Raw genomic sequence first — 24,278 nt, 5'->3', positions numbered from 1 at the left:
CGAAATCAAAAGTGCACATTAAAAAAAAAGGAAAATCAAGCCTCGACCCATGAAGACGCCGTTCCCCCGGTCCAAGGGTATAGTGAAGCATCTGATAGGACAAGGGGCAAAGATAAGAAATAGAAAAGAAAAAGCAAACACGCAACCCTCGCCTTGACCGATAAGAGCAAAAGTCCTGAAAATAGTCTCCGCAGTTGACAGAGCTCATTTTTCCAGAACCCTTTTCTCTTCAGCATCGTAACCATAAGAATGTTAACCCACAGCACACAAGCCGACATGAGATACAAACTCCTCAAAAGTCTCAACCCCGCATAGCAGGACCAGAACCAAGCCAGAGCTAGCGCGATATGACGCTAACCGAGACGATAGCTGACCCCGACAGACAAAGTCGACCGATCCGATCAAAGCTTAAACAGCAGATCCAGCTCCAGAAGAAGGCGACTGCGACTTCTTCCGCAGATCCTGCCTCTCATGCTCAAGCTCCCGAACACGATCCTTGGACTGGGTGCGCACACGCATGAGCTCAGTTTCCTGCTCATGGATCTTCTTCTCGTGCTCCTCTTCCTCGGGCGTGGGGATGTAGGCATTCGCAGCGCCGCCTGTTGATTGAAGACAGTACATGTTAGCATGGGGGCCAAAAAGAGCCGGCCCTTCTCTGGGTCATGGCGTGACGATGTGCGCGACGAGGCACTCTATCATTTCAAATTGGCATAATCATACCTCGTCCAGTGTGGTGGGGAAGTTGCTGCGCTCGCAACGGCGGCGACTCGACGTCTTGGCTTTCGCGCGCAATCTCGGGCCGGTCGGGATCGTTGTGCATCATATTTCCTGAGCCGCCGCGCCCGGTTGTAAAGACTTCTTGCTTGATGGTTGGAGTGAAGAGATCTCGTGGCGAGGGTGCGCTTTGTTGGCGGGTTATGTTGCCTGTGTATCGTTAGTTATGGGTTGGTGGGATGTGACTGAGGAGGGCCCGTGAAGTGGTGTGGTGGGATGTGGATGTGGTGGGATGAAACTCTGGGCTGGATTGGAGCGCATTGCCATGGACTCACCTGCGCCTCCGCGGCCATAGGAGATTTGTCGGCCTGACATTGTTAAGAAAGCGAAGAGTGGTGGAGTGGAAGAGAGAGAGAGAGAGAGCGAGAGAGCTGTGGGGAGAAATCCGCGCCCAGAAATGACGACAGACTTTTTCTCCCCGGGCTCTTCTTTGATCTTTGTCCAATCTTGGGCTTCACATTGTCTTTCGAATTTGAGGCCATGAGGCTATGAGGCTATCAAACCATGCATTCGGACACTATCGAATCCAATAATCCCCGCATGCGTTCGTGGAATGAGACTAACTGAATCTAGCGCCAAGCATCTACATGGGAAACCTTCTAATGAACATGAGAGTATGTTCGGGGCTTATAAGCCCCAACTGATTCCTATGGGAATTCAAATCTCATATACAGATTTTTAGCAACTGCGAGGGCATTGTTATACATACAAAATTATTATACAACGCCTGAAGGGGGTACGTCCACCATATGAACAAGATTCAGCGAGCCAAACGACAAGACATACCATATCATTACAGAGAGTTAGGTCACCAGAAAGAAACACTGTCTCACTTCTTGACTTCTTGCATAGTCCAATCTTCGACAACAAAATCAGCGTCACAATTTCCATACCAAGCACCATCCTGGAACCCAGCCCAGCAGCCAGGCTTAAGACCAACAGGCATAGACTGGCCCTGGTTGATATCCTCGCCATGCTTGGTTAACACGAGTTGACCGCTTTCAGATTCTAATCCATTCCAAATGTGTGGGTAGAAGTAATAACTCAAATGATAGTTGTCGCACACCATGCCGACCTGGGGCTTTTCTTGCGCAGTTGTCCAGCTCGGTGAGTCGGCTGAAAAGCAAGTTAGCTTGATATTCTGTCTTGTATCATTTCGAGTTCAAACTCACGTTCACAGGTCTCTAGCTGAGGATCATATCGGCCGATTCGAGTGGATCGGCTATCTTCACACTGGGTGTCGTTCAATTGGATGGAGGCATAGCATTCCATGATACCAGGGCGGGCATCCTTTTCAATTTTGGCGTATTTGGTGTAAGAGTTTGGGTCATGAATGTCGCCAGTTGGCCAAGGGTTGGCGTAAGCTGTGGGCGAAGTAGATGTTGGTGACGATGTAGGCGTTGCTGATAAGATGGCCTGGCTCCGGGCTGGGGGGATGACCGTGGCACTGGCGCCAACTGACAGCGCAGATATGAGGATGGTCAAATATTGCATGTTGATTGTGGTTGTGGTTGTGAATGTCAACCAGGAGTCAATTAATACTTGATGCGATTGATGTTCGACGCAAGGGAGAGTTGGCTCTGTTTTTCTCCGACAAGATCTTCCAAGCCGGAGTTATATGGAGTCCCTTGCAGGTATGGTTTGGAACTTCCTTCGTTCCCGTATAGCTTGGTTCGGGGTCGTATTCTGTGAAGCTGTTCACTTCACGGGTTGGTGCGGGATATTGAAGGTAGACACTGTAGCTGGTCGGATACAATTCCACTTCCACCGGTGTCTGGAAGAGGTCAATGAGTTGAAGAGCAGAAGCTATTGACTTCCGGGTACTGGTGTGTTTTCTTGATATAAGAAGTGATGAGATAAGAAGGCGAGGAGTCTGACAGTCTGGACAATGTTCACGAAATGGGAGGAAGATTGAGCGTCGTACCTGCATACAACCCCGACTCTATTTAAGCAAAAAAGAGAGTTCACTTGATTAGAGAGCTCATCATTGTCCTGTGGATCCTATATCCACATCCCCTAGAGACTGCAGTTTTGGGTGTTCGCGATAATGTCTTCCCTCTTGATTTAGAGCAGATGGCTAGCACGACAGCCCCATGCGATGTTTTGCACTCCAGGCCATTTTCTAAGCCCTCAATAGCACAAAGTCTCCTAGTAGAATCTGTATTTTTTTGTATCATCTCAGGGAGAGAAATCACCAACATGGCCCCATCACTCCCTACGCGGCCTCTCTCTCCGCACGTGGCCCGCTGCGAGTCCGCCATACGCAGCTTCGATTTGCAGATCATGAAACATCGCCGTCTTTTGATTCCCAAAATCCCTGGTCGGACTCGATTTTTGATCCAATTTGTATGAGCTTGCTAGCTTGTTCATTAACTTAGTAATAGTTTTGGCCTCCGAAGGCAATACCTAGGTATTCTAATTGAGCTTTCGTTTGGATTGAAGGATACCGGGATCGGGCACTGTGGAATATACAGCGATGCTACGATTCCGAAAAACTATTAAACGCATCAGATCCTGCACTCTTCACTCGAAACACGACTCTCTACTGACCAGAATATCGACGGCCACAGGCAGTCACGTGCCAGAGCTGACGTCGGTGAGGAAGTGGGTCCAGCCACATCGCCGATCCTCTTTGGGCCTAGTGTGTGGACTAACTGGGATAGTGGGATGCAGATCGCTATCAGCCATGGTAGCCTGAGATCCCTTGTTTGGCCCTTCTTCTTTCTCATCCCTGTTCCTGGCACACGCGGTGATCACTTTAGCCGCAATGAGTGTGAAAAAGCCCACCGAGCTGACAAGCGACATTGACTTCATCCAGACTCCTCCGGCTAAGCCCTCGGAGTTTAAAACTGGAAAGGACTGCGGCATTGCCCTGACCGACGTGAGCTCTTGTGATGCCATTGCGAGCTCGAAGAACATGCTAACTCTGTGCTCAGTCCCCATCCATTCACAATGCTCCCTTACCTGCCGATGGTGCGGGAAATGAGAGCTTCTCCAACTATGTTCTCGCTGGCGCCCTCATTGGCGTTCCTGGCCTCCTGACCTTCCTCCTGGGGGGGAGACTGAAGACCTTTATTTTCATCGCCCTTGTGTCCACTCTTCCCGTTCTGGTGGCCTTCTGGACCTACGTCTCCACCTACAGCCCACGCACCAACGAGAAGGTCAAACTCCCCGGCCGACCCATCGAACATTACCTGACCTTCAAGCGTGAAGAGGACAAGTCGAAATGGCATGGCAAGAAGATCCCGATGCAAACCTTTGCGGAGATGTATCTGGATGGCCTGGTTGATTTCAACGGCGACACCTTGGATGTGATGGAATACCGCCACGACTGGGCGAACTTCGCGTTCACCTGGGAGCTGTTCAAGTTCATTGTCTTCACGTTCTTCATCGACGTCATCTTCCACACCAAGGCTCAAGATGATGAGCAGATCCGTCCCAACTACGATTGCGGTAACGACCATTATGCCTGGTTCCTCGGTCCTCGCATGATCTACACCTCGGGCATTATCTCTGATACGGAGAAGGAGGAAACCCTGGAGGAAATGCAGGATAACAAGATGGCTGTTGTTTGCGAGAAAATCGGTTTGAAGGAAGGCGAGACCATGTTAGACATTGGCTGTGGTTGGGGAACCCTGGCCCGGTTCGCTAGTTTGAACTATGGCGCCAAGGTGACCGGACTTACCATTGCGGAGAACCAGACCGCTTGGGGCAATGACGCTCTGCGGAACGCCGGTATCTCGGATGAACAGAGTCGCATTGTCTGTATGGACTACCGCGATATCCCTCGCCAGAAATATGACAAGATCACGCAATTGGAAATGGGCGAGCATGTTGGTATCCGGAAACTCACGACATTCTTCCGCCAGTGCTATGATATGCTTAACGATGACGGAGCTATGTATGTTCAGCTCTCTGGATTGAGACAGGCATGGCAGTACGAGGACTTCATCTGGGGATTGTACTTGAACAAGTACATCTTCCGTGGTGCGGACGCCTCGACCCCTCTGTGGTACTATGTCAAGTGTTTGGAGCAGGCTGGATTCGAAGTCAAAGGGTGAGTTATGTTTCTGTGAATCATTGAACCGAAGGGAAGCTAATGATGGACAGAATTGATACCGTTGGTGTCCACTACTCTGGCACTCTCTGGAGATGGTACCGTAACTGGGTTGGCAATGTTGAATCAATCAAGGCCAAGTTTGGGCCGAGATGGTACAGAGTAAGTCTCTACTCGTGTCCGACTCTTTCGTCGTTATCTATTCTAACACTCGACAGATCTGGGAATTGTTCCTCGCCTGGTCTGTCATCGCATCCCGTGAAGGCTTTGCCACCTGCTACCAGATGGTAGTCGTCAAGAACCTGAACTCCACTCATCGTATCAATGGCCTTGCTAGTCAGTTTGGTCTTGGTGGTGCCCTCGAATCGAGCAGAAAGGCGGGCAAGTCTCGTCTGCCTTGAATGTAGATGATGTGACAGATGATCACTATAGCAGTACTCATCATTAGATGATATAGCAACACTGTTCCGCAGGAATTCCAAGCATCTTGCATTTCTGGTATTGTGGCTTCATCAAGATACGGAGGAATTTGATGAAACATTTGGATATCTAACAAGCTCCTCCATTACGAGTTTTCTTACACTATATCAAAAGTTTCGAATATCAAAGGTTTCGCGCTATAAGACGTGAGGTAGCTTGCCATAGTAAGAATGATTCCGGATTCCTCTTTTACGTACAGAAGAAGTTCGTATTAAAAGTAGAACATGAGGAGGCTGTGGGATCGATGACGAAAATGACCGGGCTAAAATGGCTGCCTTTCTACCCATAGCTTCGGACGTCCTGCCATGTGGAACACAAGAATCAACGCCTTCCAAGATCTTCAATTCAGATAACTGGGCATATTTATCATGCACCAGTTGCTCATTGGCCATTGACGTGTATATCGGATTCGTAGTCTACCTGCAAGCCGCAGTAACCCAGGCGCATTATGCTCCTACGAACCCACCAATGTCGACGAACTTTTTTAGCAAGTCTCCTCCCTCAAGGCTTCAATATCATCCATACAACGCTATTTGAGTGTTGCCCCTTTCCCCTATGAACGATCTATACCCTGCAGTTCTCTCCGCAGCGGGGTCGATCTTCCCCACAAGTGCCAAAGCCGAGCCGCGGCTGCTCTTTGATACTCGGTACAACCGAAAACATATAACTTAATGGGGGACTTCGCTTACTCTTTCACTTCAAACCCATCATGATTTTCGACCCAAGCGAGATCGAGCTCCCCCCTTCTTACGAGAAGGTCCAAACCACTGGACATGTCGTCGTCTCACACCATCCGCCTGGCTCAGCGACAGCTACACCTGTAGTTGTTGTCACGCTTAACCGCCCTGCTAACCAGAATGCCTTCACGGGGCAGATGGTCCAAGACTTTGAGAAGCTCTTCCCCATGTTTGATGTCGATGAGCGGGTCAAGGTGATTGTTTTGACAGGTGCCGGAAAGACATTCTGCGCCGGAGCCGATCTTGATATTGGATTTGGCGGCGGTCAAAAGAAGAAAGAAAGATACGCAGATCATCGTGATGGGTACTGATCAATCTTCCAAGTCAACGATGAGCAAGTATAGCTAACTGAATGCTCCAGTGGCGGACGAGTGGCACTAGCTATCCATAGATGCCGCAAGCCAACCATTGCAGCAATGCAAGGCTCAGCCGTAGGAGTCGGCATGACAATGACTCTGCCAGCCATTATTCGGTAAACAGTACCACCCTTGACAGAAACCAGTGCACCATTAACGCGTCCTTCAGAATTGCATATGAGAAAGGCAAATACGGCTTCGTCTTCGCCCGCCGAGGAATAACAATGGAGTCCTGCTCGTCGTTCTTCCTCCCCCGGTTAGTAGGCCACTCAAATGCAAGCTATCTAGTGAGCACAGGTGGGGTATTCCCACCAACATCCAAGCACTTTGGTGATCTGTTCAACGAGATTCTGCCCGATCCGTCAAAAGTTCTACCTCGTGCCATCGAGCTGGCCACCGAGATCGCAGAGAATGTCAGTCCGAGTGCGTCGTACCTGAATCGAGCGCTTATGTGGCGTGATACGGGGTCTGCGGAGGCTGCTCATATTGTTGAGTCGCATGTTATTTATCATATGTTTGCTGCTCCGTATGTTGTCCTTGTTCTAGAAGAGGTTTCTTCAGGTTGACTTTGCTGACTTTTCATGAAGGGATCAGAAGGAAGGTGTTTCAGCTTTCTTTGAGAAGAGGAAGCCGAATTTCAGGACTAATCTTGATGAGAATCCCCCAGCTAATGTGCCTTGGTGGACTGAGGTTGACACTGGTCGGAATCCGAAGGCCAAGGTCTCCAAGCTCTAGATGGGGTATCGAACTTCTTTCATGTCTGCTTACGTTCCCCTTGAAGGCAATATCAGATATGGTCAAAGTACAAGCAATTCAAGTTGATTTTTTTTCCCAGCCATTGTTTAATGCAAGAGACGCGAGGCATCGATTTCAAAATGTTCAAAAGTAATCCAAATTCAAAGGCGCTGTTAAAGGTCATTCCCAGATAGATTGCAATGCTCCAGGTACCAAGACCGCTAATGGTATTATGACAAAAACACCAACCCGAACAAGAAAGAAAGTTGCCAGCTTGGCTCGGAACTGGACCTCGTGGGATCCAACTATATCAACATGAACAAAAGGAGATGCTTCAAATGACAAAGGAACTAAAAGGAAATCAGGCAATGAAGTTACGGCGCTTACGGTTGTAAGCCCGCTGGTCCTTCAACCACTGGCGATATCCCTGCACACTGCCAATCTTCTCGCCGTAGTAATCGGGGACGGGGTTAGCAATCGAGTTGGTCGAGGGGTCAACACGGAACCGACGAATGCGATCAAAGAACTCTTTCTCTTTCTGCAGATGACAACGAATGAATTAGCAACCTCTCCAAAAAGCCATCCGGTCTCATCCCATCGCCTTGGGCTCGTAAGTACTCACCGTCGCAACAGAAGGCTTGTATTTCCTGTATACCAATCCCCAGAGACCATTGCCAACCATAGGTCCAAGCAACCATCCAACAGCACCACACCCAGCAGTGGCCAGGCCAAGAACAACGAACGGGTCAAGACCCATAACCTGCGCGCCAAGGGACTCCAAATCCTGAGCAGAAAGAATCTGCACACCAGCCGTGGTGGACACAGCCGCAGACGCAATAGACGAAGCAAGGGAATAGCGGCGACGCGAAGCGCGGAGCTTGAAGAAGGAGTTCCAGTCGAGCTTGACTTCCTCGTTGCCGGTACCGGTAGCGTCACCGGCAGCAGTCGACTGTGCGCGCAGGCCAATGGGCCCGGTGGAAACGGTCTGGTTCTTGGGGCGAGTGTCCAGAGTCATTGGTGCCGCTGTGGCGGGGCGAGCTGTTGTCGAGCTGAGACGTGTGAGCTGCTTGGAGGTTGTGCCGGAGGTACGTTGGTTGAGTGGACGGAGGGCGCCGGCCAGCGAGGGCGCGCCGGAGTTCAGGCGGCTCAGAGTCATTGCTGTGCGGACCGACATGCTGATGGGGGTTGGATTCATTTTTGAGGGGAAATTGGTTGTTGACTTTTGATGGTGATGTCTGGTCTTGCTTGAGAGAAGTGCGAATTGGGGTGGAGACGGATTATGTCAGCGGAATGGGCTTCAAATGTTCAAGGTTAACTTACAGTACATAGGCTGCCTCAGTTTAATAGAACTTCAATTAACTAGTAGATGGATGGATGGACATGAAAATGAAATTGGTTTCTTATAACCACTGAAGTTAGAATGGCAGCCAAAGTCAAGTCTATTCACACGTGTTTTTTCGGTTTTGACTTGACAAAAACGTGGGCCACTATATGTTTGGAAGCTCTAAGTTAGCACTTGTGATCGCATACCCTCACAAATTTTACAAAACGGCCAGATATTGTAAAGAATCAGTTCAATTTCTGAAAAATGTACAAGAAAATTCTCAACTTAAACCCCCATTTATGGCTAGACGCTGATGATGCAGCACAAGAGGTCAATGTATCTCAATATGTTCACAGCACCCATGTGATGTTACAATGGTCAATGAAATGCTTAGGCCCGATTCGGTACAACGTATTGACGTTGTTTGTTTAGATACCATCTACAAACTTTCCTTGCGCTTGATATCACCAGGGCGGGACTCTGGTTTGGCAGGGTTGCCAAATCCATTGACACGACCAAAGAGCCATTTGAGAGTGATGGTGCTGGATGCCATCACGACAGCACTCAAAGTGAATAGACCAACGCGGCCAGTCGGGGGTAAAGCTTCGAAGATGGGGTATGGGTACCTAGACAAGTCAATAACGCCAGTTACATCGGGAGAGCTCGGGAATGCACGTACCATCCATTGTGGAAGAAGCAATGCTCAATCCAGAACCAGTAGCCAAAGGCGATGGTACCCGAAAGTCCCAGTGCGGGGAATATGCTGATGGTCCATGGCGGTGACAGTAGCAGTAGATCAATCAGTAACACCACAGCAGGGACTGCGTGGAAACTAATGTCTATGGCACAAGTCAGCATAATTTCGTAAAACGAACATTCGGTTGGAACATACCGGCATGAAGGGGGATCACTACCCACTCGGGGATCACGAGACGCTCATCGATCTGGAGAATAGGTCAGACGAGAATGTGATAATCCGGGGTCAAACTAACTAAGCGAAGGCCCCAGTACAGCACACTGATCAAGACTTCGAGTGGGGCACAGCACACGGACAGGAGATTCTTGACGAGAAACAGTCGCCGAGACAAGGTGATATCCGCCAGTAAGGCAACAGCAAACGTAACAGTCGACACAGAAAGGCCAATCACGGTCAGATATTGGAAATGCCACCCATAGGCCTGGTTACTGGAACGAGTTAGCAGATCCTCTTGTATCAGATTAAATGAGGCCGAAAACCTACGCTTGATTAGGATTTTCATGCATGCTTCCCAGAATGTCAGCGTGACCCTACACGGGTAAATCTCGGAGTCGGATAGGGACCCATACTATTTGAAAGACCATAGAAAGCTGGAAAGACCGGCCAACTGAAGAACCACCAGTTAGTGAACCCGAAATCACCGGTGAAAAGGACCATGGGTCGTGGATAGTACTTACATGGACCAAGGCGGATAGGCCACGAGAGGGACTAGACATCCGCTGCAGCGGGTGCTTCCCAATGAGGTAGCCTGCCATGTTGCAAAAGCGATATAGGCTACGAGGTGACACTTTCGGTTTAGCCCGCGAGGTCCAAGAAAATGCAAGTCACCGTAGCGATCCAAGCGATCCAAGCGTTAGGGCAACAGGAACAGGAAGCGATGACGTCTGGGCACGTGAGTTCGGACCATCTCGGTCGGGAGAAACCGGTATCCCGCGGTATGCCGGTCCGGGGGAAATGATCCGGATGTGTCAGCAGTCTTATCTCTTCCCCACACTTTCCATATCTCTCTTGACATCCTGGCATTGCAAATTGTTTGTGTGGCTCTGGACACTTTTTTCTTTCTTATTCTTCCCTTGTCTGTGGTCTGCAAGATCGTGGACGACTGTTGGCAACTGCTGAAGTACACTCTTGACCAATTGAGCCATTGCCGCCCGGAGGCAGTGAGATCTCGAATCCTTTCTGGCACATCTCCCTCCCACACCTCGATGTGCTTGTATACTAGGTGTGGGTGTCTGGTCGATTATCGTTTCGTCGCAACTTGGGGTCAAAGAGGGTCTAAACGGAGAAAGCGCGAGAGTTCAGACGTGATCCATTCGTGAAGAGTTCCGCCCTATACTACAGCCTTGACCCGTTCAAGCTGTATAGGGGCTGGAGGGCATATAGTGAATTCCCACTGTATCTGCACGAAGATCGATTCTCGGCCAGACACCTCCTGATCTGCAATGCCGCGTCCCAGAAGGCCTGGTGCGCCAGAACCGAAGCGTCGAAGTCGCAAAGGATGCTGGTGAGTTATCGAGCACGTATTCCAAATTCGCGGTAGTTCTAACGGATTATTACTAGGCCATGCAAAGCCCGCAAGGTGAAGTGGTAAACTTGGATTCGTGATGTATGTTATATATTGAGCTAACATTCCTGCTTCATACGCAGCGGTGAAGAGAAACCAGCGTGTCTCAATTGTCAGCGACAAGGCGAATCTTGTGATTATAGCGTCCGGCTCAATTGGGGAGGAAGAACGAAGCGAGCATCGATCGACTCGCCAAACTCTCAATCCAGTGGGTATGGTGGTGTTGTATTTGGTATTTCCGACTCGTTCTCGATCAACAACATGAGTCCAGGTTCAGTTTCAACCCCCTCTTCGGTCCCAGCGCCCACTAGCAATAATTCTGGGGACGGTTTCATCAATTCTCATCCGATGGACTTGACCTCTCCGGGAGCCATTTCCCCCACCACACCGGCGCCCGGAATTTTCGAGTCCCCGAGGCCCGGATCGGAGTCCGAAGGGGTCACTTCTCCGAACCAACTTGATATTCAATTTGCTTCTGGTTGGGGAGAGCATTCTTCCCAATTGGGCACATCAGCCGCCTCGGGGGTTTTGTCTCAATATCCATTTGGACAGCAGAATTTCGATGGTTTGTCGTTTCCAGCATCGGCAGATCATGGATCTGGACTGAGATCTCTCTCGGCGTTCGCTTTTCACACAAGCCCAGTCTCGCAGCCAGTTTCTTTCTTGCGCCACTCTGTGGATGTGTCTAACCATCAGCCTGATACTTTTATGTTCCACAATCATGATCAAGAGAAACTTATCCAAGGTGGCCAGGAGTCAATCGATGAACACGATGCAAATCTTACCGGCAATAAACATGGTGGCTCTTCACATAGCCCGCGGGAAAACGGTGGACTGTCTTCTTTGCTAGTTGATTCCCACAAAGTGGCAATCGCAGGAAGCAATGCGGCGTCATCCCCAAGACTCGGTGAAGCTCCCATGACAACGGGATCGGCACACGACTATCACGATGAACTCGGTGGTGATAATCAGACGATTGAATCTGCCCACGCGAACGAGCAAGCATCCCGCGATACGACTATGGCGCAGAACAAATGGCAGACATACCTCAATAGCGTGACCGATAACTATGGCTTGGACTCCGGTCGTCCTGATCAAGATTTGATGTTCAACAACGACCACGCAGCCATCGATATCAACTACGCTTTAGATTTGATCAGCTCCAGGTGGCAGGACCAAGAATTTAACAAAGCATCACCACCCCAACCTACGGTCGATTCGCAGACACAGTTCTGTAGTGGTTACTATGCTTCGTCGGTGCCGATCAACATCCCGAGATATTTGTCTCCCCTTCCCTCCTCGTTGTTGGAGAACCCTATCAACCTGATGTATTTCCATCACTTCCTCAACCACACCGCGCGAATGCTGGTTCCGCACAGCTGTGATAACAATCCCTTCATATCGGTTTTGCCTTCGAGTAAGTGTTTATTTCTTTTCATCTTCTTTGTGGTACTGACCAGTCAGTGGCAATTGGCGATTTAAATCTACTCAATCTGCTTTTAGCATATTCTGCCAGTCATCGTGCCCGATACCTCGGACATCCAGAACCAGCTAACCGGATTGCACACTGGGTCAGCAAAGTATTCCCAACATTGCGCGTGGCATTGGAATCTCCCAACGAGGATATAACCGATAGTCATTTAGCTGCTGCTATCATGCTTCTCTCACTGAAAATTGTGTCTCCAGGCACATTCGAGGTTCCCATCACATGGAAAAGTCATCTCAAGCTTGCCCGTGACCTATTCCTTGCACGAAGTGAGAGAATGGCACAACCAGGAAACAGAATTGGAGCATTCTTCGCCCGTTGGCTAGGATATCTAGATACCATGGGAGCATTATCCTGTCGCCAAGCTGGTCCCCCATTGATGATTTACAACTCAATCTTGACAGCTTGCTCACCCGATGACCATGATGATTTCAGCGTTGACTGTTTCACTGGGTTCACACCTCGCACTGGAGTGTTCCTTATCCGTCTCGCTCGTCTGGTCCAAGAATGCGATAATCAACGCTTCAACGAAATGGGGCACTTCCAGCATGACTGGCATGCATCTGCTGACGTAGTGTTGGAAGCCCAAGCAGTCCTAGGCGAGATCGACGGACTAAGTGAGCATGCACACACAGACCTAGATCACCATCATGGCATTGAATCAGCAGATATGATGGCCATCGAAGAAGCATTCCGATTCGCTGGGCTTTTGCACCTCCACCGGCGTGTCCTCGGGTCTCCACCAGATTCCTTTCCGGTGAAAGAGGTTCTGCGTAAACTTATCGATGCTCTGTCGCGGATGCGTCCCGGTGCTGCTACCGAAGTCTGTTCCTTGTTCCCGTTATTTACTGCAGGCTGCGAATCCCGAGATGCGCCCCAGCGCTCAAAGCTCTTGGATCGATTCTTTGTCCTCGAGAGCTCGGGCATGAAGCAGGTATGTTTCCGTTTCCCGCTCTACTCGATGAGGAGTGCTAATTAAACTTTTTACAGATCCAAAATGCACGTCAATTGATGCAACACTGTTGGGAGCGGAAACTGCCGTGGGTCGCCCTGGCTGGAGGGCAATTTTTAGGCTAGTTTAGCTATCCGTGTAGTCAAAATACGTTCGTTTCATATATATACTTTTGCTCATCAAAAATGATCTTACATTGGCTTTCCTGCGCTCTAAGTTTCCCGAGATCACTACAAATTTCAGAACGCAACCCGGTCATTTCCATATTAGCTTGGTAGTAGAGGTATTCTTGACGCCATGTATCTTCCAAGGGCTGTATATGATCTCACTTTAGCATGGCTAGGTAGGAACCGGAGGATCGTGTAGTCTTCCTTCTCTCCCCTTCAAAGCTTCGCTCAGAAATATCTTACTTTGCATTAGCATTTTACTAACATCTTGAACAAGGATCGGAAGGAAGACATTGACTGCAAGTTTAGATCAGCCAACAAATTTGGCAGAACAGGTTCTCGGAAGGTCATATCGGGTGAGAAAGAGTTGAGTCTACCACTTCCCCTTCTCACAATTCCTCATAATATCATCTTCATTCTCTGCCATTCTTCTCTTACCAGGTCGAACATCCCTTCAGATTTCGTCTTCTTGAAGAGGGCGCAATACGCCCAATTCCAGCGTACAGGAGGCTTTTCACCTCACCGTCCCCAGTCAACGCCGGTCTCTATTCGGCCGTACAAAATCACCCTCCGTTTTCCCCCTACTACGTAATGTATGTCTCCCACCTCTAATACACCTCTCATCGTGGGGTTCTTAAGCTCTCGCTCCTTCGAAAGTTTGTCTTACCCACAATCTCACTGGTAAGTGACTTGTTTACCAGGAAGTGAGGCTCCGCTGTCTGCAAAAGCGATCCTTATTCGCTCTCATTCTGAGTCTACCGCCAAAATTGGTGAATCTTTTCCCTCAAAACCTAAGGCAACTCATGGTTAGCGGTGCTACATTCTCTTTTTCTAAGATCCGTGGACCCTTCTTGCTGCAGCTTCTCTTACACGTTCGTTGTGGTTGCTCCGCAAGGACTTCAATTTACAAAAGCGCTTGGCTTAAGCTGCCTTGGTACGCGTTACAATCAAGTTCTCAATTTCTCACAATTGCCGGATTGACTCAAGATCTGATAGGCTTCAAAGAGACACCACCCCTAGTCGAATAGAAGATAATTCTCAGCCTCGATCTTATCATCTGCGAAACGAACTCGAAATGGCTGCTGACACTCAGAAGAGAAATCCGAAGAAAAGCTTCAGCTGGATTGCAGTCCTCGAAACCCTTTACGACAAGGCAGAGAAGGACTGTCGTATTGAATGGGCCCCCGGTGTTAACGATATTTTCGATGGTTTCGATGGCCTCAAGCAACGGAAGGGTAAAGGCAAGCAATGCTTTACCTTTGACCGTGTTACTGTTCCTGGTCTTTCCATGATGACGTATGGACTTCGCTACGTCCCCCCAGACGGTGAACTCGAAAACCGACTCGTCAAAGACTTGGGTGAGTCAAACATCTATCGGACCGTAAAGATCGAGGGGCTTCGTCACCACACAGAGGTTAAAGACATCTTGCCCTATGTTCGTGGCGGCGTGGTCCTTTCTGCTTCCATGTACAACACAGTTGCTTTGATAGGCTCGTACACTGCAATCATAATCTTTCTTGAGGAGCAGGGAGCCGAGAATTTCTTGGGCAGGGTCAACCGCCAGGGTTTCTTCGTTCCCTCTGAGACAGTCTATCTCAGCCAAATCAAGACCCCAACTTATCCAATCTCAAACACACTTCACGATCTGATCTATAAAAAAGGACGACGTCGAACACTCGTCCTCTGCGGATCTCAACAGAGACTCAAGGCGCAAATACATCGATTCTTGTGCCAGAAAAATCGTATTGATCGCTTGGAGGCCTTCGGGAGAAATGATGCTGCTGATCAGGTCTCATTTCGTTTCGTCTCCATCGCAGCCGCCATCGATGTTCATGCCATGCTGTTGAGAATCCCCTTTTTTGAAAGTTGCAATCCTACTTTCGGTATTGACCCTTGCGCGCAGTGAGCTGTACAGTGGTCCATAAAGTTGAGTTGAGAGCCAGGTCTTCCTGGGACCAGCCAATAGATTCTGACGAACTGCAGATTGACAGGCCGTAATAAGAGATCAATAATATCATGCAGCTCCAGGGAAGATGGAGACGAGTTCCATCAAATGGTTTTCTTTCAATCCCTTTCGTATCGCGTTCAAATTCCCAAATATTTTTCCAAGACTGCTTGAACTGGCTCACCAGGTGTCACCAATGACCGCTGACTACCCCTTATTCTTTCACTGCTTATTTTCTATGTTGAGTGGTTCCAATCATTCTTGATCTCGATGGTCGTGTAGCTTCATATAGCGGGCCAGCGGAGTTATTGTATGTATCAAAAATGGAAGAGTAGCTTCTCAGCCATACTTCGCAATTCCAATACATACGGAGTGAAGATAAGTTGGGGAAGACCGGGGTCGACTTGCCCTAACTCCATTTCCCCGCGCATGGGACCCCAGTATATCGGCCATATGTCCGATATCCAGCCATTTATACGTGGACCAACAGACAAAACCCCAAAAAAAGGCTAAACCCTCATCAGCACACCCCGCTCGTACTCGCTTTCCATTCACAAGCTTCCCTTGCGCTGATCCTACCCCAAACTATGCCAACCTCCGCCGATCATCCCGTTGATCGAATCCAAACTATTGCAACCCCTGCACCGGACATGCAACACTATAGCCATGATTGGCCCAAGGGTGATGCATGTAAGTTCAATTCATGCCAGCTAATTTATAAGCTGGGCTTGATTCCTCCCCCTCTTTAGCTTAGCGAAATCTAAGTCCCTTCATTCTGCACATCTGCACCCTGGAGATCTTCCACCTTCTACCCAACACTGCAGGCAGACTGAACGTAACATTGCCGCACTTCAGTAGCCGCCCTGTCGATCGGTGACATCTTGAATCATGGCAATTGTGAATGATGAAAAACCAGCTCTCGACACGGCTTCTCGGGTATCGGACCTAGAGAGACATTGCGACTCGAAGATTGCGGTCGGCTTTGAGGACCCTGATGAGGGACTTAGCGAAGATGAAAAGGCAAAAATTGTTTGTGATCCCTGTATTCCATCTATGGGATCCCTGCACGCATGCATGGGCTGCATCACCAATCGCCATTGAGATACTAACATCTGCGCGAATACTATAGGATCGCCAGTTACTTTGGAAGCTCGATCTCCGACTAGTGCCATGGCTCAGTCTTCTGTACCTTGTTTCATTCCTCGATCGGTACGGACTCAATTGTTGATTATGGCTCGTTCGCGCAAGAGTCTCGAACTGACTTGACTTGTCTAAAGAACGAATATCGGAAATGCGAAAATCGTCGGCCTCCAGACTGATCTAGGGATGACGAACGCCCAATATAATGCGACCCTCACCATCTTCTTCGTTTCATACTCTGTATTCGAGCCCTTGACCAATGTCCTTCTCAAGCGACTGAGACCAAGCATTTTTATCCCACTTATCATGATGGCATGGGTATGTCGATCCCCTCCTCCCTGAATACCAAGAATCAAGTTCTAAATCCACATGTTAGGGAATCTGTATGACATGCATGGGTTTGGTAAAGAACTATGCAGGCTTAATGGCCGTCCGCTGGTTCCTGGGTCTATCAGAAGCAGGTCTATTCCCCGGCGTAGGCTACTTCCTCTCATGCTGGTACAAGCGATCGGAGTTCGGTGTGCGAATGGCAATTTTCTTCTCGGCAGCTGCGTTGGCAGGCTCATTCGGTGGCTTGCTCGCTGCGGCTATCGCCAAAATGGACGGCATAGGCGGTAAAGCTGGTTGGTCGTGGATTTTCATCTTGGAAGGCCTGGTGACGTTCCTGATTGGTGTTGCGTCTTTTTGGTGTGTCTATGATTTCCCGGACCAGGCGAGGTTCTTGTCGGATGTTGATCGGAAGCGTGTGTTGAGGAGGTTGGCGCTTGATCAGCAGTCTAGTGCTGAGCATGAGGAGTTTAAGATGGATTACTTTTGGGCCAGTGTTAAGGATTGGAAGACTTATACTGGAGCTGTGATCTATATGGGGGCTGATGGATCGCTGTATGCATTTTCGCTCTTTGTGCCGACTATCATCAGTCAACTTGTGAGTTTTGTCTTTGTGGTTGTGGGATCCTTTGCTAACTTTGTCTTGCAGGGTAAATACTCCCGAATCAGACATGAAAACGTCGGAATGAATGCTAACTTGTCGCGCATTTAGGCTATAGTTCGATTCATGCTCAGCTACTCAGTGTTCCACCGTACGCCGCAGCAGCAGTCTTGACTGTGATTGTTGGTTTCATTGCAGACCGAACCCGCCAACGTGGTCTCTGCAATATCTGCGTCTCATTCCTTGGTATGGCTGGTTTCTCCATGCTCCTCGGCTGCAAGTCCGCCGGCGGACGCTATGCAGGAGTATTCTTGGGCGCTATGGGTATTTACCCAGCCATTGCGAACACTATTTCGTGGACGAGTAACAACACCGAAGGTGAGATAACTCTTGAAGTGGTGGATATCCGCTGGAACTGACACCAAGTGCCCTTCTAGGTGTATACAAACGAGGCGTCTCTCTCGGATTCATCATCGGCTGGGGTAATCTGAATGGAATTGTTTCATCCAACATCTACCGCGATAACGACAAGCCAGAATTCTATCCCGGTCACGGAGTCGTGCTCGGCTACCTTGTCCTCTTCCTCTTCGGTGGCTCCGTGGTACAGTATTTCCTACTGCGACGCGAGAATGCCAAGCGCAGACGCGGTGAGCGGGATCAGTCAATTGAAGGTATGACTCCGGATCAGATCGAGTTGCTCGGAGACCAGCGGCCAGACTTTATATATACCCTTTGAAGACGGCGTCGGAGTGAAGCTGTCGAGAACTCAATTGAACGACGTGATCTATCTTGTAATCATCGTATACCATCCACATTTGAAGATCTCCAAAGCTGTTCAAACACCCCTTACATACTGATTAACAATGTCCTGCCCCTTCTTCGGGCCCCGAACAACATGTCGACTAGCCCAACTAACCACAACCCCAGTCTCAGGCTCGATCCGGAATGCATAGGCAGTGCGGTACATGTCATTAATACAAAGATGATTGCCACGCGCATTCAACACAGTAGTCTCATTGCCGGAGCCTGTAGCCAATACAGCCGATGGAACGGGCGGCGCAACAAACTCGCCGGGATCATTCTGCGCATCGGACTTCACGTGTGCGGAGTCCAATAATCCGCTCTCTGAGTCGAATTCGAAGTCATGGAATAGGTAGTCTGCTTCTTCGGGGCCTGGCGCGACTTTCACGAACCAGACACTCACGCGCCCGGTTTCGGGGTTTACGCGCCAGATGTATTTCTTTGTCCAGCGTAGCCCGGGTTGAGATGCGCCTATGCCTATTGTGCTTGGGATCTCGCCGTCTTCGCAGTAGAGCCAGTCTTGCTCGTCGGTGGTGGAGTTGGCGGGGGATTGAGGGGTGAAGGATGCGTTGCCCTGTAGCTGGCCGTTCAGGTCGAGGGGGTTCTCGCTTCGAAGGGTGCGAATCAGAGTCCAGCGTGTATTGCTGAGGGAGGTTATAAGTGTCGTGAGAAGCTGGCGGGAGGGTAAGGGAGGCATTTTGCTGTTGTTGGTGCTGGTGTGGAAGTTGGAGGTGGGAAGAATGCGGGGAGCCAAAAGACCGGGCTTAACTACTTGCTTAACTACTTCGTTTATTTTGTCTATGGAGAGCCAACTGGCAAAGAATCCTCACGCTCTTTTTTGTTTGCATATTTCCATGTGACTGGCTTAGAATATCTTCATCAAGATAAAGGGCAGCATTCTTCTTAAAGGATTGTCTAATAGATGCTTCCCATACCTACCGAGGTGTAGACATAGAACCCAGTCCTTACATCACTTGCACTTTGTGCACATAACAGGTCACAGAAAGTTCAACTTGAACCTAGCTACAACTTGAAATTAGCGATTCAATTATTAACACTATTTGATACGGGTTTACCTTCAGGTATACTTGGCGCTATGCAGCCTTGCACGTTATCTATCAAAGCTCAATTGTTCGGCCACTGACTAGGCTTCCAAGTCGACTCGGTTCGCGAGGCTGTGACCAAACTAGAATGATGCAGTCATTACCGTACCTTTGGCTGAATTCTTGCAGTGGCCTATCATTTGAAACACTCGTCCACGTAATGGTGGAGATGTCACTAATGATGATGCTCTGACAGGATGCGTTGGGCCGATCTATCATGCAGCTAAATAGACATGCATTGTCCCATCAAATCTCGGTTAAAGCGCAATTCTGCGGCGGGAGAAGAGGGGAAAACTGCGAACTGAATGAATATATAACATGAACACCGTCCGTATTTCTAGGATAACTAGTCTGGGTTTCTGTGTACTTTTTGCAGCATTCAAGACTATTGGCATAATCCACTTTTCGACATGGATGCACTTGGACTGGCTCTGTATGGGACTGTCGTATTTTTCATAGTCTCGCTCGTCAGATATGCTCTCGCGAGCCAACGACCAAAGGACTTTCCTCCAGGTCCACCATGTCTTCCTATCATTGGAAATCTTCATCAAATTCCACTTAGCAGAGCATATCTACGGTATGTTTGATCTCTTTGAACAACTAAAGCCTAACTTATCAAGCAAGGGGTAACTAATTACATTCAGATGGCAGGAATGGAGTAAGCAGTATGGCAGCATCGTCGGCTTCAAGCTGGGTCCTAAGAACGCCGTCGTTCTAAACAGCTACACCCACGTAAAAGAGTAAGTCAAGCCCAAACCGCAAAGATTTTTGAGCACTTGATGAGTTCTGATCAGCCAGACTCTTCGACAAGCGTGGCGCCAAGTATTCCAGTCGACCCGAAAGCTACGTCAACGGGGAACTACTATGCCCAAATGAAATCCACATCCTTTTCGCATCCTACGGTCCAAAGTGGCGAGCTCTACGCAAGGCTGTACAAGGATTCCTTAATGTCAAGGCTGTTGATGCACTGCATCCCCTACAGCTAGCCGAGTCCACGCAGACAATGTGTGATCTGCTCGATGAGCCATCCAATTATTACGATCACATTCGGCGCTACTCAACTGCGGTTATTCTTGCTTCTGTTTTCGGGCAGCGAGGTGCGAGCTTCCAGTCACCTAAGGTTCAGGCTTTGTACCGCGTTGAAGATCGGTTTACGGTGATTCTCGAGCCGGGTGCAACTCCTCCGGTAGACGCCTTTGGGTTTTTGAAGTATATCCCGGAATTTCTCAGTCCGTGGAAGATTGAGGCGAGAGAGATTAGGAAGGAGCAGAGTTCACTTTATCATACTCTGCTGAGTGAAACGAAGGATCGTATTCAGAGGAAGATCTCGCCGCCTTGTTTTATGCAGAAGGTGATTGAAGACCAGGAAAATAATCAATTTACCCCCGAGCAGATGGCTTACTTGGGAGGAATAACGGTATGGTATACTAAAAATGTCAAATTTCTTTTATGATGACTGATTGCCTAATTGTTGATACAGATGGAGGCTGGATCGGATACCACATCGTCCACGTTACTCGTATTTGTACTTGCTATGGCTCAGCACCCGGAGGTTCTCAAACAGGCACAAGAAGAGGTAGACCGTCTTTGTGGCACTGACCGTTCTCCGAATTTTGATGATATCGAAAAGTTAAACTACGTGCACTGCTGTATGCAAGAGGCAAGTTCTGGAAGTGTCAAAGGCCTGTTTCGAATGAAAGGAAGAACTGACTCGTATAGACTCTACGATGGCGTCCAATTGCACCCGGTGGCATCCCCCATATGTTGACAGAAGATGATAGCTACGAGGGCTACGTCCTTCCAAAGGGAACCATAGTTTTCTATAATGCATGGGCCATCCACATGGACGAACTCGAATACGATTCACCCGAAATGTTCGAGCCCGCTCGCTGGCTTGACAATAAGTTTGGTTGCAAGTCGGCGTTAGATATCGATGATGACCATCGCAGGACGACCTACTCATTTGGTGCTGGGAGGCGGGTCTGTTCTGGCCAAAGACTGGCTCAAAACTCACTGGTAAGTTCGTGCTTGAAATACATCGACCAAGTGAATTTAGGATAGACTGATCTCTTCTGCAGATGCTCAATATGGCCAAGTTGGTTTGGCTCTTCGACCTTCGACACGATGGCTTGGAAAGTTTGGATATGGACATACGTTCTGCTTTCACTGATGGAATTATTGTTGCACCAAGGAAGTTTCCTGTCCAATGTGTTCCTCGCTCTGATCAGCATGCCAGAGTTATCCGAGATGAGCTCCAAAGATCTCGGAATCTTTTAGCGACTTATGAGTGATTTTAAAGTCATGGTATAATAAAGCCTGACAGGCCAATTGATGCTAATTTCTTCCTTCTCCGGAATCAAATGAGAACCTTTGGTCATTGGGTTTGATGGCTTCATTTTTATCAAATTCATCATGCTGGAGACGGAAATCTCAAAGCAGCCTATTCGCGGGTATCTTAGGAATCATATTCCTCCTATAATTAAAGCTCTGTCGAATTTAGGTCTCTTCAATTCAATCACGCGGTGTTTCTCGACTTTGAAAACGATGTGTAATCTATACACCCTTCTGTATTAAGAGTCGTGGAGGCCGCCCAGCATGCTTATATCGGTATAAAAAGCTGTAGATCTGCTTACTGGGCTACTAATGGTACCAAAAGCAAGAGGATCTGGAATTATGTTCTGTCATGAAATCGTCGCTCGATCATTTAACATTTTGGGAATGTGCGAACGCAATCAGACGCCAGAATATATATTAACACTCACAGACACCACAACCGATTTAGCGTTACGGCTCAAGGCTTTTAACATCTGCACCAATGATTGAATCCATAGAAAATGTCTCGGAATATCATTGACTGCAAGCGAATCACCAGATAAGTGACATGCCTGGCTTACAATGTCTAGTATCGCGCAACTTTAACCCCGCGTAGAAAGGCCGCAATATGGACATTGGCTGCTTAGCGCCAGGGGAGCAGAGGTAGTGATTGGCTCGGCTAAGCAGTCAAAGACGTTACCTGCAGTAGTGAGCACTAAAATGACCGAAATAGACGTGGAACGGGAAATTATCTTCCTGCGCACTGAGCTAAAAGGTCCGAGCCAATCGGTGGAAATTGTCGTATACGCAAACCAAAGGAATCTGAAAGAAAAAAAAGCAAAGTAGCCGAGTATACGTGATTTTGATGAGAACAATAACTAATCTAACGTTAACTAACGTCAGTAATGGCTTTGTTAACGTAAACTGACCAGGCCCAGATCATCCACTTCCGCAATGTTTAACTGCCGATCGTAGTGGGCCACTTTGTTTGGCTTTGATGAAGGTCGTTACAGATGCTGATTTTTATATTAGAAGCCCACCTGGAATTCGGTTTGTCGGTCTGTCGGTCTGTCTGTGTAGATGAAAATAAACAATTCTAGACTTTTCCCCCTTGCATGAGATACTGGGCCTAGCTGACCTCAATCTCTACCCAATAATCCATGCACCTGTGAGATGCTGAGCCTTACGGACTATCCTTACTGCATTCAGTTGATGTGCACTCCGGATCGGAGCTTGAATTCCTTGGATTTCTGGGAAGCTCAGCATGGTATTATAGACTGCCTCTTCCAGCATTCCAGAGATCTGGCAGCTGTCAGAATGTCGGGAAAGGGAATGTTGGTCCACGAGAGATGCCGGTTGCGGAAAAAGGGGGCCGCATGCGAACTAGATCGTAGATGCAGAGCGAGACCTCAATGACACCATGAGTAATAGTGTAAAATGACTATACGAGCATGCTAGTATACCATTGTACTATTGTACTGTTAGTCCACGGAGGGGGAAAAACTCGACCAGACCCTGAATCCGGCATGGCTCGGGACTAGACCCTAATTTCTCTCCCTCATTTCCTTAACCTCTCCTCTTTTTCCCCCTCCAATTGCAATATGGTCCAACTCTGAGCTTCTCTCATAGTCCGACCCCTTCTGCCGTACAACAAATCCCGAGAAAAAAAGGACCTCCCACCCCCATGATGCCATTCGTACCACGCCTCCCGGCGCTCTTCGCTCTCCTCACCCTCCTTACAACAACACTCGCCGCAGACAAAAACCTCATTCCAACCGCAGCGTCGAGCACGTTCCCAACATGTGGTTTGACCTGCAGCCAGCTCTATGCCGCCCAAGACACCTGCACCCAGGCCGCCGACTCCGCAAGCTGGGTGTCCTGCTTCTGCCAGTCCTCTTTAATACCCAACCTGAAAACTTCCGGCGCCATCTGCTCCTCCTGCAGCACCGAGGACCAAGCCAAGATTTCCACCTGGTACACCAACTACTGTAACTCCGGTGGAAAAGATACCTCCACTGCCACAACTACATCCTCCACGGCGAGCTCTACCGCGACATCCACCGCCGGTGCCAGCAGTGCCAACTCGAGTACATCATCCTCAGACACTGAAGAGAACAAATCATGGTATGTGACCCCTCTGTGGTGGCGGGACATGCGCATATCATCCAGACCGTGTGCAAAAGTACTAACAAGCATCACAGGTGGAGCACCCACTACCAATGGGTGATCATGCTGATAGTCCTCGCAATCGGCTTCGGCATCATCGCATGGTTGGGCGTCTGGTTCAAGCGCCGATACGACGCTAAACGCCCGAACCTCTACCACGGTGGCAGCAGCGGCGTCCTCAGTACTGCCTCCCCGCCATCTGGTCCGAGGGATGCGGCTTGGGACCCTGCACCGATGCCGATCCAGGGACGCGGTATGGCGCCTTCGTCTTCGTTGGCGTCGAGCTCGCTGTCGAACGTTGCTCCTAAACTCTCTACGCCTGTTTCGGGGAGTCGGTCGCGTTTGAACAATGTTCCGCAGGGGCCTGGGGATGTGGAGGTTCGGCAGGTTTGATTCTTGATTTGTTTGATTTCGATGTTGATTCTTTGGCACTTCTGATTTGTTCTATGGGGTAATTGGTTTGTGGCATTTTTTTTGGTTTGTGTTTTAACTT

General features: G+C 49.0%; 12 protein-coding genes across 12 annotated transcripts; 7 read left to right on the top strand and 5 right to left on the bottom strand.

Moving 5' to 3' along the window:
• Positions 1-408: 408 nt before the first annotated feature.
• On the bottom strand, positions 409-1,089 carry N7511_008282 (DUF3602 domain-containing protein; the record flags this gene model as incomplete). The annotated part of the gene is made up of 3 exons (XM_057130659.1): positions 409-599; positions 721-924; positions 1,050-1,089. 3 exons carry the CDS (start codon positions 1,087-1,089, stop codon positions 409-411), a joined length of 435 nt encoding a protein of 144 aa, XP_056982442.1.
• Positions 1,090-1,603: 514 nt separating this feature from the next.
• N7511_008281 (uncharacterized protein) lies at positions 1,604-2,268 on the bottom strand (the record flags this gene model as incomplete). Its single annotated transcript, XM_057130658.1, has 2 exons — positions 1,604-1,890; positions 1,947-2,268. The coding sequence occupies 2 exons, from the start codon at positions 2,266-2,268 to the stop codon at positions 1,604-1,606; spliced, it is 609 nt and encodes a 202-aa protein (XP_056982441.1).
• A 1,273-nt stretch (positions 2,269-3,541) lies between these two features.
• Positions 3,542-5,232, top strand: N7511_008280 (uncharacterized protein; the record flags this gene model as incomplete). The annotated part of the gene is made up of 4 exons (XM_057130657.1): positions 3,542-3,655; positions 3,711-4,831; positions 4,885-4,993; positions 5,050-5,232. 4 exons carry the CDS (start codon positions 3,542-3,544, stop codon positions 5,230-5,232), a joined length of 1,527 nt encoding a protein of 508 aa, XP_056982440.1.
• Positions 5,233-6,020: 788 nt separating this feature from the next.
• On the top strand, positions 6,021-7,139 carry N7511_008279 (enoyl-CoA hydratase/isomerase family protein; the record flags this gene model as incomplete). The annotated part of the gene is made up of 4 exons (XM_057130656.1): positions 6,021-6,352; positions 6,410-6,520; positions 6,574-6,930; positions 6,992-7,139. The coding sequence occupies 4 exons, from the start codon at positions 6,021-6,023 to the stop codon at positions 7,137-7,139; spliced, it is 948 nt and encodes a 315-aa protein (XP_056982439.1).
• A 361-nt stretch (positions 7,140-7,500) lies between these two features.
• N7511_008278 (presequence translocated-associated motor subunit PAM17) lies at positions 7,501-8,334 on the bottom strand (the record flags this gene model as incomplete). The annotated part of the gene is made up of 2 exons (XM_057130655.1): positions 7,501-7,677; positions 7,762-8,334. The coding sequence occupies 2 exons, from the start codon at positions 8,332-8,334 to the stop codon at positions 7,501-7,503; spliced, it is 750 nt and encodes a 249-aa protein (XP_056982438.1).
• Positions 8,335-8,902: 568 nt separating this feature from the next.
• On the bottom strand, positions 8,903-9,975 carry N7511_008277 (androgen-induced gene 1 family protein; the record flags this gene model as incomplete). The annotated part of the gene is made up of 7 exons (XM_057130654.1): positions 8,903-9,089; positions 9,143-9,302; positions 9,356-9,407; positions 9,456-9,648; positions 9,704-9,727; positions 9,790-9,827; positions 9,898-9,975. 7 exons carry the CDS (start codon positions 9,973-9,975, stop codon positions 8,903-8,905), a joined length of 732 nt encoding a protein of 243 aa, XP_056982437.1.
• Positions 9,976-10,662: 687 nt separating this feature from the next.
• N7511_008276 (Zn(II)2Cys6 transcription factor) lies at positions 10,663-13,347 on the top strand (the record flags this gene model as incomplete). Its single annotated transcript, XM_057130653.1, has 5 exons — positions 10,663-10,724; positions 10,781-10,807; positions 10,868-12,201; positions 12,288-13,204; positions 13,261-13,347. The coding sequence occupies 5 exons, from the start codon at positions 10,663-10,665 to the stop codon at positions 13,345-13,347; spliced, it is 2,427 nt and encodes an 808-aa protein (XP_056982436.1).
• A 1,117-nt stretch (positions 13,348-14,464) lies between these two features.
• N7511_008275 (uncharacterized protein) lies at positions 14,465-15,295 on the top strand (the record flags this gene model as incomplete). The annotated part of the gene is made up of 1 exon (XM_057130652.1): positions 14,465-15,295. The coding sequence occupies one exon, from the start codon at positions 14,465-14,467 to the stop codon at positions 15,293-15,295; it is 831 nt and encodes a 276-aa protein (XP_056982435.1).
• Positions 15,296-15,921: 626 nt separating this feature from the next.
• N7511_008274 (allantoate permease family MFS transporter) lies at positions 15,922-18,138 on the top strand (the record flags this gene model as incomplete). Its single annotated transcript, XM_057130651.1, has 7 exons — positions 15,922-16,024; positions 16,251-16,363; positions 16,464-16,543; positions 16,612-16,792; positions 16,851-17,451; positions 17,514-17,780; positions 17,840-18,138. 7 exons carry the CDS (start codon positions 15,922-15,924, stop codon positions 18,136-18,138), a joined length of 1,644 nt encoding a protein of 547 aa, XP_056982434.1.
• Positions 18,139-18,237: 99 nt separating this feature from the next.
• N7511_008273 (uncharacterized protein) lies at positions 18,238-18,900 on the bottom strand (the record flags this gene model as incomplete). Its single annotated transcript, XM_057130650.1, has 1 exon — positions 18,238-18,900. The coding sequence occupies one exon, from the start codon at positions 18,898-18,900 to the stop codon at positions 18,238-18,240; it is 663 nt and encodes a 220-aa protein (XP_056982433.1).
• Positions 18,901-19,716: 816 nt separating this feature from the next.
• On the top strand, positions 19,717-21,597 carry N7511_008272 (cytochrome P450; the record flags this gene model as incomplete). Its single annotated transcript, XM_057130649.1, has 6 exons — positions 19,717-19,883; positions 19,951-20,046; positions 20,105-20,723; positions 20,787-20,882; positions 21,026-21,322; positions 21,385-21,597. The coding sequence occupies 6 exons, from the start codon at positions 19,717-19,719 to the stop codon at positions 21,595-21,597; spliced, it is 1,488 nt and encodes a 495-aa protein (XP_056982432.1).
• A 1,709-nt stretch (positions 21,598-23,306) lies between these two features.
• N7511_008271 (uncharacterized protein) lies at positions 23,307-24,178 on the top strand (the record flags this gene model as incomplete). The annotated part of the gene is made up of 2 exons (XM_057130648.1): positions 23,307-23,743; positions 23,821-24,178. The coding sequence occupies 2 exons, from the start codon at positions 23,307-23,309 to the stop codon at positions 24,176-24,178; spliced, it is 795 nt and encodes a 264-aa protein (XP_056982431.1).
• Positions 24,179-24,278: the final 100 nt, after the last annotated feature.

The sequence above is a fragment of the Penicillium nucicola genome (genome assembly GCF_028828085.1).
Source record: "Penicillium nucicola strain IBT 29836 chromosome Unknown utg000008l, whole genome shotgun sequence".
In the NCBI taxonomy this organism is placed as follows: Eukaryota; Fungi; Ascomycota; class Eurotiomycetes; order Eurotiales; family Aspergillaceae; genus Penicillium; species Penicillium nucicola.
The sequence above is the reverse complement of the archived record's forward strand: the minus strand, read 5'-3'. Positions and strand labels throughout refer to the sequence as shown.